Source organism: Limulus polyphemus, unplaced genomic scaffold, assembly GCF_000517525.1.
Source record: "Limulus polyphemus unplaced genomic scaffold, Limulus_polyphemus-2.1.2 Scaffold146, whole genome shotgun sequence".
NCBI classification, from domain to species: domain Eukaryota; kingdom Metazoa; phylum Arthropoda; class Merostomata; order Xiphosura; family Limulidae; genus Limulus; species Limulus polyphemus.
The window spans coordinates 459752-476312 of NW_013665756.1; the positions used below are offsets into that span (position 1 = coordinate 459752).

General features: G+C 28.9%; 1 protein-coding gene across 5 annotated transcripts in view; it reads left to right on the top strand.

Annotated features, from left to right (window-relative positions):
• Positions 1-16312, top strand: part of LOC106475404 (annexin B9-like) — a 48615-nt gene extending 32303 nt beyond the window's left edge. For all 5 annotated transcript variants that reach the window (XM_013936090.2, XM_013936097.2, XM_022380571.1 and 2 more), the window contains exons 6-13: positions 159-253; positions 1670-1874; positions 3227-3306; positions 3903-3956; positions 4439-4628; positions 6993-7051; positions 10430-10552; positions 14691-16312. In XM_013936090.2, coding sequence (XP_013791544.2) covers positions 159-253; positions 1670-1874; positions 3227-3306; positions 3903-3956; positions 4439-4628; positions 6993-7051; positions 10430-10552; positions 14691-14747 — 863 coding nt within the window. In that variant the 3' untranslated portion in view covers positions 14748-16312. The remainder of the gene's footprint in view (positions 1-158; positions 254-1669; positions 1875-3226; positions 3307-3902; positions 3957-4438; positions 4629-6992; positions 7052-10429; positions 10553-14690) is intronic.
• The last annotated feature ends 249 nt before the right edge of the window (positions 16313-16561 follow it).

Genomic DNA, 16561 nt, shown 5'->3' on the forward strand with positions numbered 1-16561 from the left:
TCATGTAAAACTTGATATAACTCTGTGGTTAGTGACTAAAGTTATCTCAGTGTATTAAAAGCATGTAATATTTTTTTCTTATGAATTCATTGTTCAAACTATGATGTAACATAAACAGTATCTAATAGGTGACTATTATTTATTATTAATCATTCCAGGAACAGATGAAAAGTCTATCATAAATGTGTTAACTCGATGTGTCAACTCACAAAGACAGCAAATTGCTGTTTCTTATAAGACCCAGTTTGGAAAGGTATGACTGTTAATAGATATTGGTTTTCTCTTTATTATCAGACAGTAAATAATTTTTGAGAAACTGAAGATAATCTAATTTCAAACTTATTGAATAAACCTAAAAAATTGGAAGAACTTTCAGTGCTGTTTTTGAACGTGTTAACCACTGAAGTGATCACTAGCCTAGCAAGGAATTATGTTAATAATGCTTGAATGGGTAATGAAGAAAAGCTTTAATATAAGTTTAACATAACATACTTGATGATGACAAAACCTTGTTGAAACATAAATTTGCTGCTATGTTAAACTTGTATTAAAGTTTTTCTTCATTACCCATTCAAGCCATCTTCTAGCATTATTATTCTCAAAGTAGGTTCCTTGTCATCAAATTTGAAAAGGAATTATGTTGTTTTAAAATTTTTATACCAAAAAATTTAATACAGTAGACTAGTTAGAATGAAGTGACACTGGAAGATTTGCAGTAGGATTACGAGTTTATGTTTTGTATAACTCAATTTATCTTTTAACTATGCTAAAAGGAGTGGTTTTGTCCCCTGGTGGGTCAGTAGTTAATTGATTTACAAAGTTAAAAATCCTGGATTTGATTCCTCACAGTTAACGGAATGCAGATAGCCCATTGTGTAGCTTTGCATTAAAAGAACAACAACAACTGGTTTTAATTCAGTAATTAGTTAGTTGGGTATAAAAATATTTTTCAACTGATACACTAAGTAGAAAGTCAAGTACATTGTTACCATGTTTCTGTTGTAGGTTTCCAAACCATGTTAAAATCACCAGTCAACAGATCGATGTAGATTTCATTAATTTTGTGACACTTTACTGAAAATTAAACAGTTTGATCATATCTTTGTTTTCTATTTTATTGTAGCCATTTTTGTGCAGTAAATTAACTAGGACCTTACTAAGTAGGTTGAAACCAAAGATCTATCAACAGTATACCAGTATTGTTTCCCAATTGTTATTTTCTAATTTCAGCAGTTCTTAATTTTGATGCCTGTCCAGATTCATCATCCACTTTGAGTCACCAAAATTTGGAATATTTTCTGTACAAAATCAGTCACACATTTTCTGTGTTCCTTTTCTTTGCTTTATAAAGTTTTTAAATACCTTTGAGTAGCAAATTTGTTTCATAGTACTTGTATTTATGAGAAACTTTTAAGAATAAAAAAAAAAAGATAAACTTTGAAAAAAGCTGATAATGTGAGTGCTTTTGACAAATGAAGAATTTAATTTCTGAAAATGTCTGTTTTATCAGATTTGTTATATTGTAAATTTTAATTAATGATGAGATAATGTTTGAAACTAACAAGATGTACCCAATTATTTGGCATTTCAGTGATTGAGATATACTTGAAATAATGGTGATTTACATAGGGAGTAAGATATTTTAAAGGAGGTATTGTTATATTTTCAGGACTTGATTAAGGACCTCAAGAATGAATTGAGTGGAAGATTTGAAGATGTAATTTTGGCCATGATGACTCCCATGGTAGAGTTTCTAGCCTCGGAGATACATCATGCTATTTCTGGAGTTGGCACTGATGAAGATTCTCTGATTGAGATCCTTTGTACCAGAAACAATCATGACATACGGGAAATAAAAGAATCATACAAGAAATGTAAAGTTGTTTGAAATCACCTTGTTTATGTCAGAATTTACAAATCAGCTGTCAGAACAAAGTTACATTTCTGTTTGCAAAATATAACAGTTTTGTTAGAATAAGTTCTTTATCTCAGCAACACTGCTATTTGTATAAAAGTTAAGAGGTTATGGTCTCACATGTTTCAATATATCTGAAAAAATAATTATCTTATTATGCCTCTTTGTTTATAATTTAGCTGATTTTCTGACCCATTTATAAAAAGAAAAAAAACCTTTTGAATTTTTTAAAAGTTTAAAACCAATGAAAGTATGCTAAACCATTTTACTGTTCTAGCTTAATATATATTTATATACAAGATAGCCTATTGAATAAAGTAACTGTCATGTTATGTAGTCTTTAGAAAATATGTTAATAGACAGACTAATTCCGTTTTATTATGCAGATTGACTTTGCCTTCAAACAGCTATGATTTATATCTTTTGATAAAAATGTATGGTCAGAGTAATGGCTTACTGATATATTCAAAGATTTAGGAAAACTTTGTCAAGGCTTTTTTAAATTATCAATTATCATTCTAATATTAAATTTATTGTAGATGAACAAAAGTTTTATTTACATTTTTCTTAATAGTAAGAGCTACTATTTTTAATTTCAGTAATTTTAAATCATTCATTTTAAAACTTAATTAGTATTTTTTAACACCATGCCTATATTGTCTTTCCTGGTTTTGGTCAAGAATTGTAAACTTTGAAACATTTTAATGCCGTATCATTTGTTGGTTGAAAAGGCCACTTAAGCAGTTTTCAACCAGTTTTTCCCAAGTTTTATTTATGTTTTCAAATGTAAGGTTTTTATGAAAAGTTTGTTTTGTTCAAAGATAAACTTCCCATACTCCAGTTTTCATAATTTGCATCCCATACATCATTATTGTGGGATTAGTAGTTCACTGCTTATCTGCATTTATGAAATAATCCATGAAACCTAGTCCACACAATTACCAACATTATCCCAGTGAATGTGAAGGCAATCCAACCAACTTTGATTTCAAGATTTTGTGCAATTCCTCCAATTCAGATAATTTAGATATGAAAGTCTTCATCAAAAATATTGAAGTAGTATTAACTTGAATTGATAAGATGGTCAACATTAAATTATTTATACATTTCATTTGTGAAAAATTCTTCACTAAGGGGAATGTGTAAAGGGATACACTATAAGCCTACTTTGATTATTACTCTTTATAGTGCTTAGTATAAATTATTTTAAATATTTTTATTGAATGTGGTACTTTAGTAACAAAACTATAGAGATTATTCCTAGGATTATATAGCAGTAATTTTTATATTTTACATGTTTGTATAAAACAGTATATCGCCAATCTTTGGAAAATGATATAAAAGGTGACACTTCAGGTGACTTCAAGCGTTTGCTGGTTTCTATGACAACTGTAAGTTATATATATATTTTTACTATTTCTCAACTATTTTTTATTCCCCGGTGTAACTGATTTGTATAAACTGCAAATTTCTGGACTTAATTAAAAAAAAATATTTTGTATACTTAATTGATTGCCACAGGTATTTGCAGGTCTGTAGTAGAACTGATGAACAGTTAGTGAGTATTTTAGCATATAAACAACAATGCAAATCTCGTCTTTGTATCGCATGACAGTCTTAAAAACTGTAAGCATTATCACTGTAAAGGATAATAATAATAGTTTTTCGGGTGGAGGACAGATTTTATAGTGAAATTATTTTGTTTTATATGTATACAAACAGAATTACTTGCTTCTGTGGAATAACCAAATAACCAATAATTTCTCTAATTTGAAATGAAAATTTTGGTCAGTGAAATGTTAAGAAATCTAGAGTCTGCTAATCTGTGGACTCATATACTGTCTTTTTTTTGTTTAAACTGGCTGATTAAGTTTTAAATTTTCAAGAAATTTCCATTTAGGTATTTTATTTGGGAAAATTGTTTCATTTATGGTAGACACTTATGTCCATATTTATTTAAAACTGTAGTAAAGTTTTATGCATTTAGGGAGGAAGAGATGAAAGTCCTGCAGACCCAGCTAAAGCCAAAGTGGATGCTCAGGTAAGAAAGCAAATCAACATATTTACACACTTTTGTGAAATATGTTATTATGGTTAAAATTGAAATTAGTTTGCTTGAAGCTTAGTTGGTAGAGAATTAGAACAGTAAGCCAAAATTCCATTTTTTGTTTTGGCTACAACAAATTATTTGTTCTGACTGAGATTATACCAAGGTGGAATTAAAAACAATTCATTTTGTAAGTTTGTCTGTTTAACCTCACTGGTTCCAACAATTAGTTACTAGTGGAGTTTATTATACTGACATCAATAAGTAACTTGTAATACAGATATTTAAGTATGAGCTTAACTGTTATGAAAACCAAGCTTCTACATGAGTAAGTTGGTAAAGAAGTTTTTGTAGGAAGTGTTTAATTGAACTTTTGTTATTAAAGTGAGCTAACAAATTTTGTCTAGAAAGAGTTGTTTAAAAAATTATTACCTAAATGTTTAAATTGAATACTGGCTGGTACAATGTTTCAACAGAGTCTCTACAATGCTGGTGTTGGTTGTTGGGGAACTGATGAGTCAACATTCAATGCTATTATGGCATCTCGAAGCTTTGCTCATTTGACCCTTGTGTTTTCTGAGTATCGTCAATTATCTGGACATACTGTGCCTCAAGCTATTGAAAAGGAATTTTCTGGGAAAGTGAAGCAAGGATTGTTGACCATTGGTGAGTATTAGCTTTGCAAATAGTTCTAAAAATTGTTAGTTCCCTCTACTCAAAACATAATTTTTTATTTTCAGTGCCTTGTTTTCTTTGTTTTTCTTGCTAGTATTTTGATCCATCCATAAAAACCTTTATTTTCATCACAATAAGTTTTACTTAATATTTGGAGTTGGTTTCAAATTTAGTGGCTATCTTTTGTACATAAAGTTGTCATTTCATCCTATACAATGTACTTGATACAAGAATGTTATGCATTAAGTCCAAGTATGAGAGTGGTCGATTCAACCCACCATTGAACTATCTTGTAATCTTGAAACTACATATACTATTCATGAAATTTGGCAAGCTTTTTTTTAGTAAACATTACAAGTCTGTTGTACACTAAAAATCAGATGTTTTAATAAAGTATTTTTAATATAGATTTGTCTGTGAATTTACAAAGCCTTTACTTAGTGAGTTTCAGTGAAAAGTGATTTTCATGTTAAGAATAAAAACTTTTCATTATTCATATTTCATTTGCTTATTCTCTGAAAGCTTCTAAATGAATATCAAAAAGATTTTTGATAAACCTTTATACCTTATCTTAGTTTCTCTACCCTAACTAACTGTATCAAAACAAAATCATCACTGTACAGTGAAATGAAAATTTGAAAAATACCCTTTTTTTTCTTCTATGAATGCATAATTGATTGAAGGTTTTCAGATTACTTACCTTCACAAGTTCATTTCAACTGATAAACTTTTCACATCTGTTTTCTTTAAAAAATTTTTTTGCTGGCTTGTACCACAGAAGTGATTTATCCACTCATGAAAAGCAATAAATCACAGCAGAAACACACTAACAAATTCTTGTACATTTTACTTTTCTTGCACTTGAACTGTACAAACTTTGTACTGTGCATTTGCAACTCTGCTAAGCTTTTTTTTTTCTTACCAAGTTTTTTATCTAAAATGAAATTAACTTGAATTTCAAATATACATTTTAGAACACACAAAATATATCACTCACTAGAATATAATGTCCCAAAACTAATATAATTTATTTCGGTTTTTAACTAAGCTATAAATAGATTAAACAAATTTTGCTACTGCTCAGAATAATGGCTTTGCTCAACATAAATCAAACATTTCTTAACTACTGTCTTTCACCACCAAAAATAAACAAAAGCTCATATGGTTTATGTAGAGGAAAATATGTCTTTTCTGTTGGTTATATACATATCCATCAACAATACACGCTTGATTACATAATTTTCTTGAAAGACATAAAAAAGATGGATTTATTGATATCTCAGAATATCAAGGGGGTTCAAATTTCCTATTCTTGCTTATAATTATATTTAGTTATTGTTTCTAATTGGGTGGACATCTTAAAAGCTGTATTATTCATGTCATAAAATATAAAGGGGAGAATTTAAAGTACAAGGTGTCAAGTGACACAGACAAGTGAAGATTGAGAATTTTTATAAATATTTCCTTTTGAAATTAAAACTTAGCTAATGTAAGAATATGAATTATAAACTAGTTCCAAGTTTATTGACATACATTGATAAAAAGTTGTTTAATTTTGAATGTAACTCTGTAAAAGGTTTTGACATGTGCTTTTTGACCTTTCCATACATAAAAAGTTAGAGAGAGTATTCTTTTTATGTTTAGAACTAACTCTGAAACTCAGTTACTTAGTTTGAGTTTATAAATTTATTGTAGTCATCATAATAATCAAGTAGAATGGAATATGTTTGTCTATCTATCACACAAATGAGCAGGCTCATTATGATTTTTTAGAACTAATTACAAAGAATACATTATAAGACTTAGAAATGCAAATTTATTAACAATGTAATCTAATATTATGCACTTGTTTGGAAGAGTTATTAACGATAAACTAGGATACTCCTTATCATTTTACTTTTAAACTTTATATATTTCTCAACAGCCAGAGTTCATACATATAAATTAGGATGATAAAATATATATAAGTACAGTCTCATACATACATTTTTTTATGAAGCTAGTAGTTACATTTACTATATCCCCAGAATTAATTTGGTAATCAACTTCCTAAATCATTGAATGAAAACCCAAATTTTAAGCATTTGACTTGTGATAACTTGAAGAATTGATACATTTATGTAATCAATTAATTATAAGTTTAATTCTAAGCTTAAATTCCTTTTGATATGATTTTAAAATCATAAAAGTGACTTCATTGAGCAAATTTCCACTTTTACAAGAATATTTGAGTAATTTAGAGAGTACTTTTACACTGCTTAGTAAAGTACATATTGTTATTACTGCCTTAAAACAGAATCTATCTCATTCTGAAACGATTATGTTTTTATGAGTTCTTGGTCTTGTTTATTATAGCAAAATGTGTAGAGAACAAAGTTGTATATTTTGCTGAGAGGATACACAAAAGCATGAAGGTGAGTTTCAGTACTGTTTTAATTTCAGATTAATTGTAGATTATGGTTATATAAAGGAATGCAAGTTGGTGTAAAATACACAATATGTGATGTTAAATAAATTAACAAAAATCACATTTTTAGAACAAATTATGAATATAAATTTATGTGTTCTCTTCAGTCCTACTTAGAAGAGGACTGTTTTTGCTATATTGCTTAGCAGTAAATATTCAGTTGTTTTCTGTAAATTTATCAGAACATGGACTCTGAATACTGGTCCCTCTCTGTTCTACTGGAGAATAGTATGATCTTTAATGGAAGGTTATTTTTTTTGTGTAAAGAAGTGTGGATCAGCCCATTCTTTTAAGTTAATAAAACATCTAGCAGAGAAAAAGTGGTGTTAATAATTTCAGGCAAATTTTATTGTTGGTTGTATAGTGTTGAGATGATTTATATTTCTATAACTCAAAATGATTGAAGGATATAAACTTATATCTGAACAGTTCCAAAACTATAACTTTGTAATTCATATTAAATTTCAGAAACTGAAATAGGGATTGAAAGATGAATGTACAATTTGTAGCAAACAAGTTTCACATGATGAATGGCAGTGAAGGTTGACAAATTATTTAAATATTTCATTTTGAAATTAAGAAATTAAAACTCGTATAATATTAACATTTTATTTATGAAGTACATTTTGGTGCTGAGTTTATTGACATACATTGATAATAAAATAGTTTAATTAAATGTATCCAGAGTGTTAAACCTGTTATTGCTTGATTTTTACCAAAATTAAATCAATACATATATTAATAGGCTTTTTTTAGTGTAATGTTTATAAAAAGAGCCTCACATAATATCCAAGTTCACTAGAAAATCATCACCACGAAACCTTATATTAGAAATTTTCTGGGAAAATTCAAAATCTTTTAGGGTGTAGGTGTTACAAGTAAAATCAGTTAAGAAAGAACCTAAAGATTTAACCAACTAATGGCTAAAACACTATGTTAGAAACAATGGGTCAAATAAGACAACTAGGTTTGTGAATTTATGTTAACCTTTAACCCATTGACTGCTGATTCACTGTATGGGGTACAGTCTGCTTCTGGCAGTTGAATATGAATGTGCTGTGTACAAATTCTGTGTGCATTTAAAGCAGTCAGAGGGCTAAAAAGAGTCTGCATGAGAACCTACTGGTCTAATATTAGTATAGGTTTTTCTCTCATCAATAAACCTACATGTTTTTGCTGAGCTTTTATTAGTCACACAAGATACTTTGTTTAATTTTCATGCATTTCAAGCTGTTTTTTGATTCATTTAATAAAAATATAAGAAAATGAACGGGTGTTTGAATTTGTTCAGAATTTATTCATAAACATAACTCAAAAGGCATTTTATCATGTTTAAATTACACTATTTTAGTATTTTTAATACAAAAAATATGTTTTAAGCTCTATTTTTTTATAAAATTCTAAAATATTTATACAAGTTTTTAGTCAAGTAGTACAGGTATTGGGGCCAAAAGATTTAAGGTTATCAAGTTTGTTTTTGTCTTGAGTCTATCTTACATATATATGATCTTACTAAAGCTTTGCATAGTTAAGAGTTTACTCTAAATGATAATTTTTTGTTCCTGTAGGATGCTGTCAAAAACTTTAACTATGAGGTTGCTTTTATGTTTTAATTCCTGTAAGGCTTTCCATTCCCTTATAGTTAAATTAGGTTGATCTAAATGACTTTTAAAGCTGAAAAGAAAGCTTTTGGTATCTAATTTAAATCAGAGTGTTCCAGGTAGTCATGGTAAAGTAGTTGAGATGTGATGAGTTGTTCACTTTTCTAAGATATTTTCATAGTTTCTTACTGGTGGGGAGCAGAATGTGGATGTTACTCTAGAACAGGTTGTCAAATGCATAATGCTTGACTAAACCCATGCTTTCTGTGCACCAATGTGAAATATGTATGTTGTAAAATTACTCAGATAATTAGTGATATCTTAAAACGTTTTTATTGCCACATTAAAAAATTACATATCTTGAATTAGAGTAAAAAATTTAATACTAAACAACATCCTCATGTACAACTGCTTTAAAATAATTGCTCTAGAAGATTTATTATATGAGCCTAAATAAAAGTATCTTCTTTTAAAACTACATTAGAACTAGGATAATCATAACTTGTAATTGTTACTTAAAGATGTGTATTGTAATGCAGTAAGTAAAGGATCTTTTTTAAGTCTAATTTTAGCATTTTTTTGTTACTGTTATTGATTGAATGATTTTTTTCTGCCACCTCTTTCTTGGTGGTATTTTAAAATTTTGCATGTTTTTTCTGTACATCCTCTTTCCTTATGGAACAATTCAGTCATATCTTAATATTCCCTGTTAAAATGGTTTTAGCTGGCATTGATGTCTCACATTTAGTAAGCATTTAGATTATTTTGAGCAATAGAGAATCCTACTTCAGCTGAATATCTGCTTTTCAGTATCTTTTTAAAAACCTGGTTTGAGTGACAATTTTTTTAAATTTTCATTATGTAACACAGAGAGTAACAACATTTCAACATGGCTAGTTGATATCCTGAAATATATTAAAGAACAATTTTAAATCAGTACTGACTAGAGTATAATACACATTTCTTTTAGAAATCAAATACCCTGTAAATTACTTTATTACCCCAACATTTTGGCTTTAAGCTCTCAAGAGAAGTTCTATTGACAATAAAGAGCACAAATTGTTACAATAGAAAAGTAGAAGAACAACCAACAAAGCTCACATTTCCATGAGTGGAACATGTGAGAAATTCATTGTTGTGGAACAGTATAACAGAAATGTTTGTAACAATTCTAAAATAAAGAGTAATGACAATTAAAAAGAGGCTACTCAAAATGTAATATTGATTATTAGGAGCACAAAGATAACAATAAAATGGATTTAAATTCAAGAAATAAGAAACAAATTACATAGTTGTAAACAATGTTAGAAAGCAACAATTTATAGGCTAGTTAATAATAAAAGCCAGCCATAATATTTATTTGTTTTTGGCTTTTAATGTATGATGATATCATTAACTTTTCTACCCAGTTGCATTTTAGGTTATCATCATTTTGTTGGTTAACTATATGTACTTTAAGTGTACTCTGCTTGTTAGTCATCCCCCAGTTCTTCTCTTCCTTATTAATTGTTTAGTAGTTAGTCCTGCTGTTTTGTGTTTTCTGTGTGTTGATCTGAATTCTGTGTAGCTGACCAATAACAGTCGTTCTCTTTACCACTAGAGGATGGTGTAAACTGTGATGTTTTTCAGTGTATGGAAGCCTATAGTATGAATTGATGCCTTTTATTACACATGAAAGACTGTTGCTCACTGTTATAATTTGATTTTATCATCTTTTGCTGCAGGGCATGGGAACTGATGATCATACGTTAATTCGTCTTATTACAACTCGTTGTGAGATAGACATGGTACAGATTAAGCAGGAGTATCAGAAATTGTTTGGTAAATCCTTGGAGCATGCCATTTCTGTAAGTATAATTTACTTGAGTTGTGTTTTACTGATATGAATGTAAACCTCTCTCTCTTTGAAAAAAAAAAAGTAATTAATTCTGTCAAGTTTTCTTTACACCAAACTAAGGATAAGAAACTTTTTGAAAAAGTTTTTCAAAACTTGAAAATAGCTTTGATATACGGAAACATCTGTTAGCTGAGGTCTTGCACATATCTTAAAATATAACATTCATAAATTATAAGAAATTTAGTGGCATTTTAAAAATTGTTTTTAGGAAAGAAAATTGTCTATAGTTCCGTTAATTTACAGAAAAAAGTTTCTAAAAACTTTTAAAAAATTGTTGAATAAAGTAAAATAATAATAAATGAGTTAAACTACTTTGGAGGAATTTCATGAGTGCTTGGGTAAAACTGTGGGCTTCAAGTTGAAACATATGTCTAACGTTAGAGAGAGTAAAACCTAATTTATCAAAAAAACTTTAACTCAAGTTCTGTATCATAAATGCACCAAAAGTCAATTTAAGCCTACATTTCACAACTGTAAGAAAGTTTTGGCTTTGTTCAGAAAGTACACAGGTAGAAGAAGCATGATGATGGAACATCTTTGATAAAAGGTTTTCAACTGTTACTTTTATTGAAGAGACCTAAAACTTCTTCAGAATATTGATTCAGGTTTTCAGACATCTTTTCATTATGAAATTTCAATTGCCAAAATAGAAAGCTACAGACAGAGCTGGGTGATTAGTGAAATGTACTGATCAATTAATTGTTGGATTCATTAAAAAATTACATTCAACAAATCATTTATTCTCACATAAGATAGCTAAAACAAAACAATGCTTATAATGCTAAAAATCAGGTTTCAGTACAAAGATGGGGAGAATACAGACAGTCCATTGTGTAATTTAGTTTTTCACAACAAACAAATGTAAAAGCAATATTTCAATTACTTAGATAATCAAAAATAATAATAATAATCAGAAACCCTAATATTGATTATTTAATTATTTTCCTGAATTGTGACATTGATTAATTGGCTAAACAAAGTTAAAGTTGAATTAATCACAAATAAAAATGACAGTATTTTGATTACTGGTTAGGTGGAACAATCAGAAACACTAATTTCAATTATTTAATTATTTTCTTATGTTAATTGATTCCTATCATGACCTGGTGGTTATGATGCTTGATTCACAATCTGTGGGTTCAATTACCATCACCAAACATGGCCACCCTTTCAGCAGTGGGAGTGTTATAATGTGATGGTCAATCATTATTATGCAATTAGAATAGCCCAAGTGTTGTGTGGATAGTGTTGACTACCTGCTTTCCCTATAGTTTATAACTTCTAAACTAGGGACAGCTAGTGCAGATAGCCCACAAGTAGCTTTGCTTGAAATTCAACTAACAAGCAGACATTAATTGATGTAATCATAATTTCAATGACTAGATAGTTGGAATAATTGAAAACAGTAATAATCAGAAATACTAGCTGGATATTTTCATGACATTGAGTTAATCATAATTATGATCATTCAGTTATTTTACGTGACACTAATGGATGTAATTAATGTTCATAATAATTGAGCTAGTCACCCAATTATAGCTACAGAGTTCTATTAACCAAATAATAGAAACGTTTTCTCATAAACTGAACTGAGGACAAACTGATTATATGTAATTTTAGACTTCATATCCACAGATGTGAAAAACGATTCAGTTATCTGACTATTTAGACAGAGATTGACCCCACTAATTTGTTATTCTCTGTCTATGGTTCTAATGGGTCAATGAATTTCATATTTTGCTATCCCCAGCATGGATAACATCAGGAAATTTCATTTTACAGACAAAAACTAGGAAAAGTCCAATGGATTTCATGTAACTCAGTGATGCTTCTAACACACAGATGGCAAAAAATAAATTATCATTACCACCAAAAAAGTGCATATAGGTTAAGTCCAGTATATTTAGTATATCATTATGCATATTTTGTACATAAACATTATTTTGTCTACGTTCTTTTTTGCTTAACATTAATTGTTATGGAGTATGAAGGCAGCATTAATAGATTAATGAAACTATAGCTAGGTTCCCACTTAAACAGAATATAAGGGCTCTAGATGAGGCTTTGTCAATTAAATAAGTTAGTTCCCTCTCACAAATTTTAGTGCATTTACTTTTGCTATGGGCAGGTAAAAGTGTGCATGTCACTACTGTTTTACAGTTATATTCAACATTTAATAAAACCACTTATCAATGGATACAAAAAAAACCTGGCATCATAAAGTATTTAATAAATCAAATTTTAATATTATATAAAAATTGGTTTCTTAGTTTCAAAAATTTAAATAAATTTTCAATCTCCACTTGTCTGCATAACTTGATAGTCGTTCTCTTCAACTTGCCCATTTTAACAATGAGAGTCAATTTAAGCACTTAACTCTGAAAGAACAAGGGAATGGATAACAGATGAAAAAATGATATTGAAATGAAATAGTACTTTATTATTCCTTTTTAAAAGTTAAGTTGAAGCTTTTTTATGTATATGTATTGAATGAAGTTAGCATGGGAAAGCTGGCATCGGTGGTTACAGCACACAATCTTAGGAAACAACACTTTCATTTAATTATCTTGTAAAAGTTTGAAATCTCAGGAATATTTACAGACTAAAATAACTGTTATCTCATTCTGTGTGTAAAGGTGGAGAGTTTGACCTAATTCATAATTCTGGCTTCCCTTCAATCACTCATGAATAGATGCAAAAGCAGTAAAGTTAACCAGAGCATTGATCACTGAAATGTCTCTTATAGATGCTGACAGGCCAAGCAATAATGTATCTCTCATGCAGTTTGTTTGATAAGATTTCTGCTGTAGTAATTCATTTGTGACTGCATGTAATATTGTTTTAATTTTTTAACCACTCGGTAGTGTGGTATTATTTCAAAGACTTTCAGCAAAAAATAGAAGTCTGGGCCTGCAATAACAGGAGGTATACAGATCTTGTATGCAGATGTGTTTCCCAATGGGTTTGGTTGTTGGGCAAGAAAGAATAAGTCAGGCCACAGATTTTACACAGAACATAAATGTTTAAACCATGGTTTAGAATACACAGAACAATACCCTATTATACAACTCAAGGTAGTAGTGCAAATCACATCAGGGAAATTGATTGTACATGTGCAAAAGGAAGAAAAAACTTTTCTAGCATTTTTTTTCCCTTGTAACCTAGGCTAGTATACAACTGAGTCTGAGTCTTGCCTTAAGAGAGAGTGTCCCCAAGTTAACATGATTCTATAGAGCCGACTCTCATACAAAAAAAAAAAGAAACTTGTAGATACATTAAAGAAATGTTGAATCTGTTCTCACACATGATATTTGTTGGAAATTTTGCATAAATTTCAAGATTCAGATTTTGACTACATATCAGATTAAGTGACACGCCATTTTTATACAAGCTGTAGAAAAAATACTTTTTTACTTGTACACAGTTGCAATGCTATTAATTTCTTTTTCTAACATTAACCTGATATTTTTGAGATATAAGCTTATTGGACAAATTAGAAATTCTGATGGTTCAACTTGTGTTACACATGTTCAGTTCTCAAAGTGACATTAAAACTTGTTTTCAATTTGCAATATGAATAGAAATTTCAAAACTTAGATCTAGAAGTAATAAGATTGTAATTGTTTTACAGATATTGTGCTGAAGGAGTTTTTGCGTTTTATACCAATTTAGTTTTTCATGGAAAATTTCATACAAAATTAGATTAGCAAATGTTCCAATACAATTTTACTGGTTTTATAGTTAATTCCAGCTGATTTTAACAGATTTGTTTGCTTTAACGATCCTTATACAGTGATGGAAAGAGAGAAAGTCAGTTCTAAACTTAAATTAACAAATTTTGGATATCTTTTAAATGACAAAATGACAGAACAGAAAGAAAATTAACATTGCCTTCATCATAACTAAATAAAACATATTAACTGACCCATTTGCTGTTATATTGTCTTCACAGTAGTCAAGTCAGTCATATTTTGTTTTGCTTTCTTCATGATAGCTAGTTAGGTTATATTGACACATATTGAAGAAAGAAACTTTATGAAGTTATATTTTCTTAAATAATTTCTTCTTTTTTTTGGTAAAACTTACAGAGTGACACTTCTGGAGACTACAAACATGTTTTGATTGCCCTGGTAGGAGGAGCCTAAAAGAAAGAAACAGTTCCCAAAGTTGTGTTTTCATTACAAACTTGAGTGTAAATTTCTGAATTTAGTTAAAATATACATTCAAGAGATATAAAAATATAAAGTTTTTGCATGTTGTTTAAATCAGAGTTTTAACTATTGCCGTTTCAAATATGATATCTGTTTGTTGTTGTTGTTATAATACTAAATCTTTGGCTGCAAACAAAGTATATTTATAATAGCCTATATACCTACAGATTTCCTAGTTATATTTTAAATGAGTTGTCAACAAGTTATTTTTATTGCACAGTGTCTTTCAGATTTTTCTGAGTGTTTCCTTTTATATTTTTATTATATTTCTAATGGTTTTATAAAGGTATTTATTGAAATTGTAACTTTATTAAGTTTTATATTATGATCAACAGTTATGTTCATGTTACTGAAATATATATCAAACTTTATCCTCAATATTTGTTTCTGTTAACTAACAGGGTAAAAGAAACATTAGTTGACTAACTTTAGTGATAATTATGGACATCATTTATGTTGAAAATTTAAAGTTTTAGAAATATCCAATGTTTAATAAATGAAAACCATGTGTTTACTAAAATTATGGACTTAAATTGAATCCAAATAATTTTTAATTATCAGGTTATATATTCAAAAGCAAATGAGCAGTAGAACACTGTGTTATTGAAAATGTATGTCCTAACATAATTTTTCTGAAATTCATAAAAACACATGGAAATTATATTTATAAGCATGTTGCATTTACTTTAACCTATAAGAATTTATTCTACCAAAAATCTTTTAAAAGTTGGAGTTAGTTAAGTTTTGCTCTCTTTTTATTTTTTAATCGGGTATTATTTCTGTACTGGAAACATCTTTCAGCTACAGCTTATTTACTATAGTTTCCTATATTTAGTTACAAAAATTGTTGGAATGTTTTACCAGGTGTAAATTTTGCTGAGTTAACATTCTCAAAAGCTTGAGTTTTACAGGTTGACCTCTCAGTCTGTGGTTGACTGAAGCTTTAAAAAGTAAAACAACAACAATAAAACATTATATTGAAATGAACAATACAAAAGAAATTATTTTGTTATGCATTTTTAATGTGTCAAATATTTGTTTAACTATCTCAGTCAGATCATAGCGTTTTTTTTTTATGTAACTGAAATTTGATGTTTAAACCCTAGTGCATTCAGGACTAAATTTCAATAATTCAACCAATATACTCTTGGCAGTCATTCACTAATCAATAAATGTCTTTTCATATATTGACTAATATTTATAACCTACATTTCTTTACAAACTCTGCCAGAATTGCAAAGAAATACTTAAATGACATCATGTTTTATTAATTGTTTATGACTGATCCTAATCAATATCGAAGAAATAGTGAGTGTTATTAGAAATGCAATATAAGGGATGCTTGTTTTTGATTTAATCATATTTGGCATGATTAATAACAATCAGTGTGGGAATTATAAATGTTTAAATGTTTTTTTCTTAATTTTGTCAAGTGTTATTAAACTTGAGAACTATAACATTTGATTTAAAGAATTGAATAAATTTCATGACTATTATCATTAATGTGTTTGATTAGTTAATTAGCTGCTTAAAGTTTGGATACAAACTCTCCACCTTTAAGGTTTCAACAAGATTTGTACACTGGCGTAAATTGTCCTAGGTCTACGTTACAAATGACTTATTAACCTTCAACAGAACTAGGACTAATAGACTTAGAATAAGACCCAAAACTCGAGCGCTTTCGAATAGTTTGCAATGTAAGGTGAAAGAAGAGGTAGCTTACCATTGGTAAAATCGGGTCCGTGGTC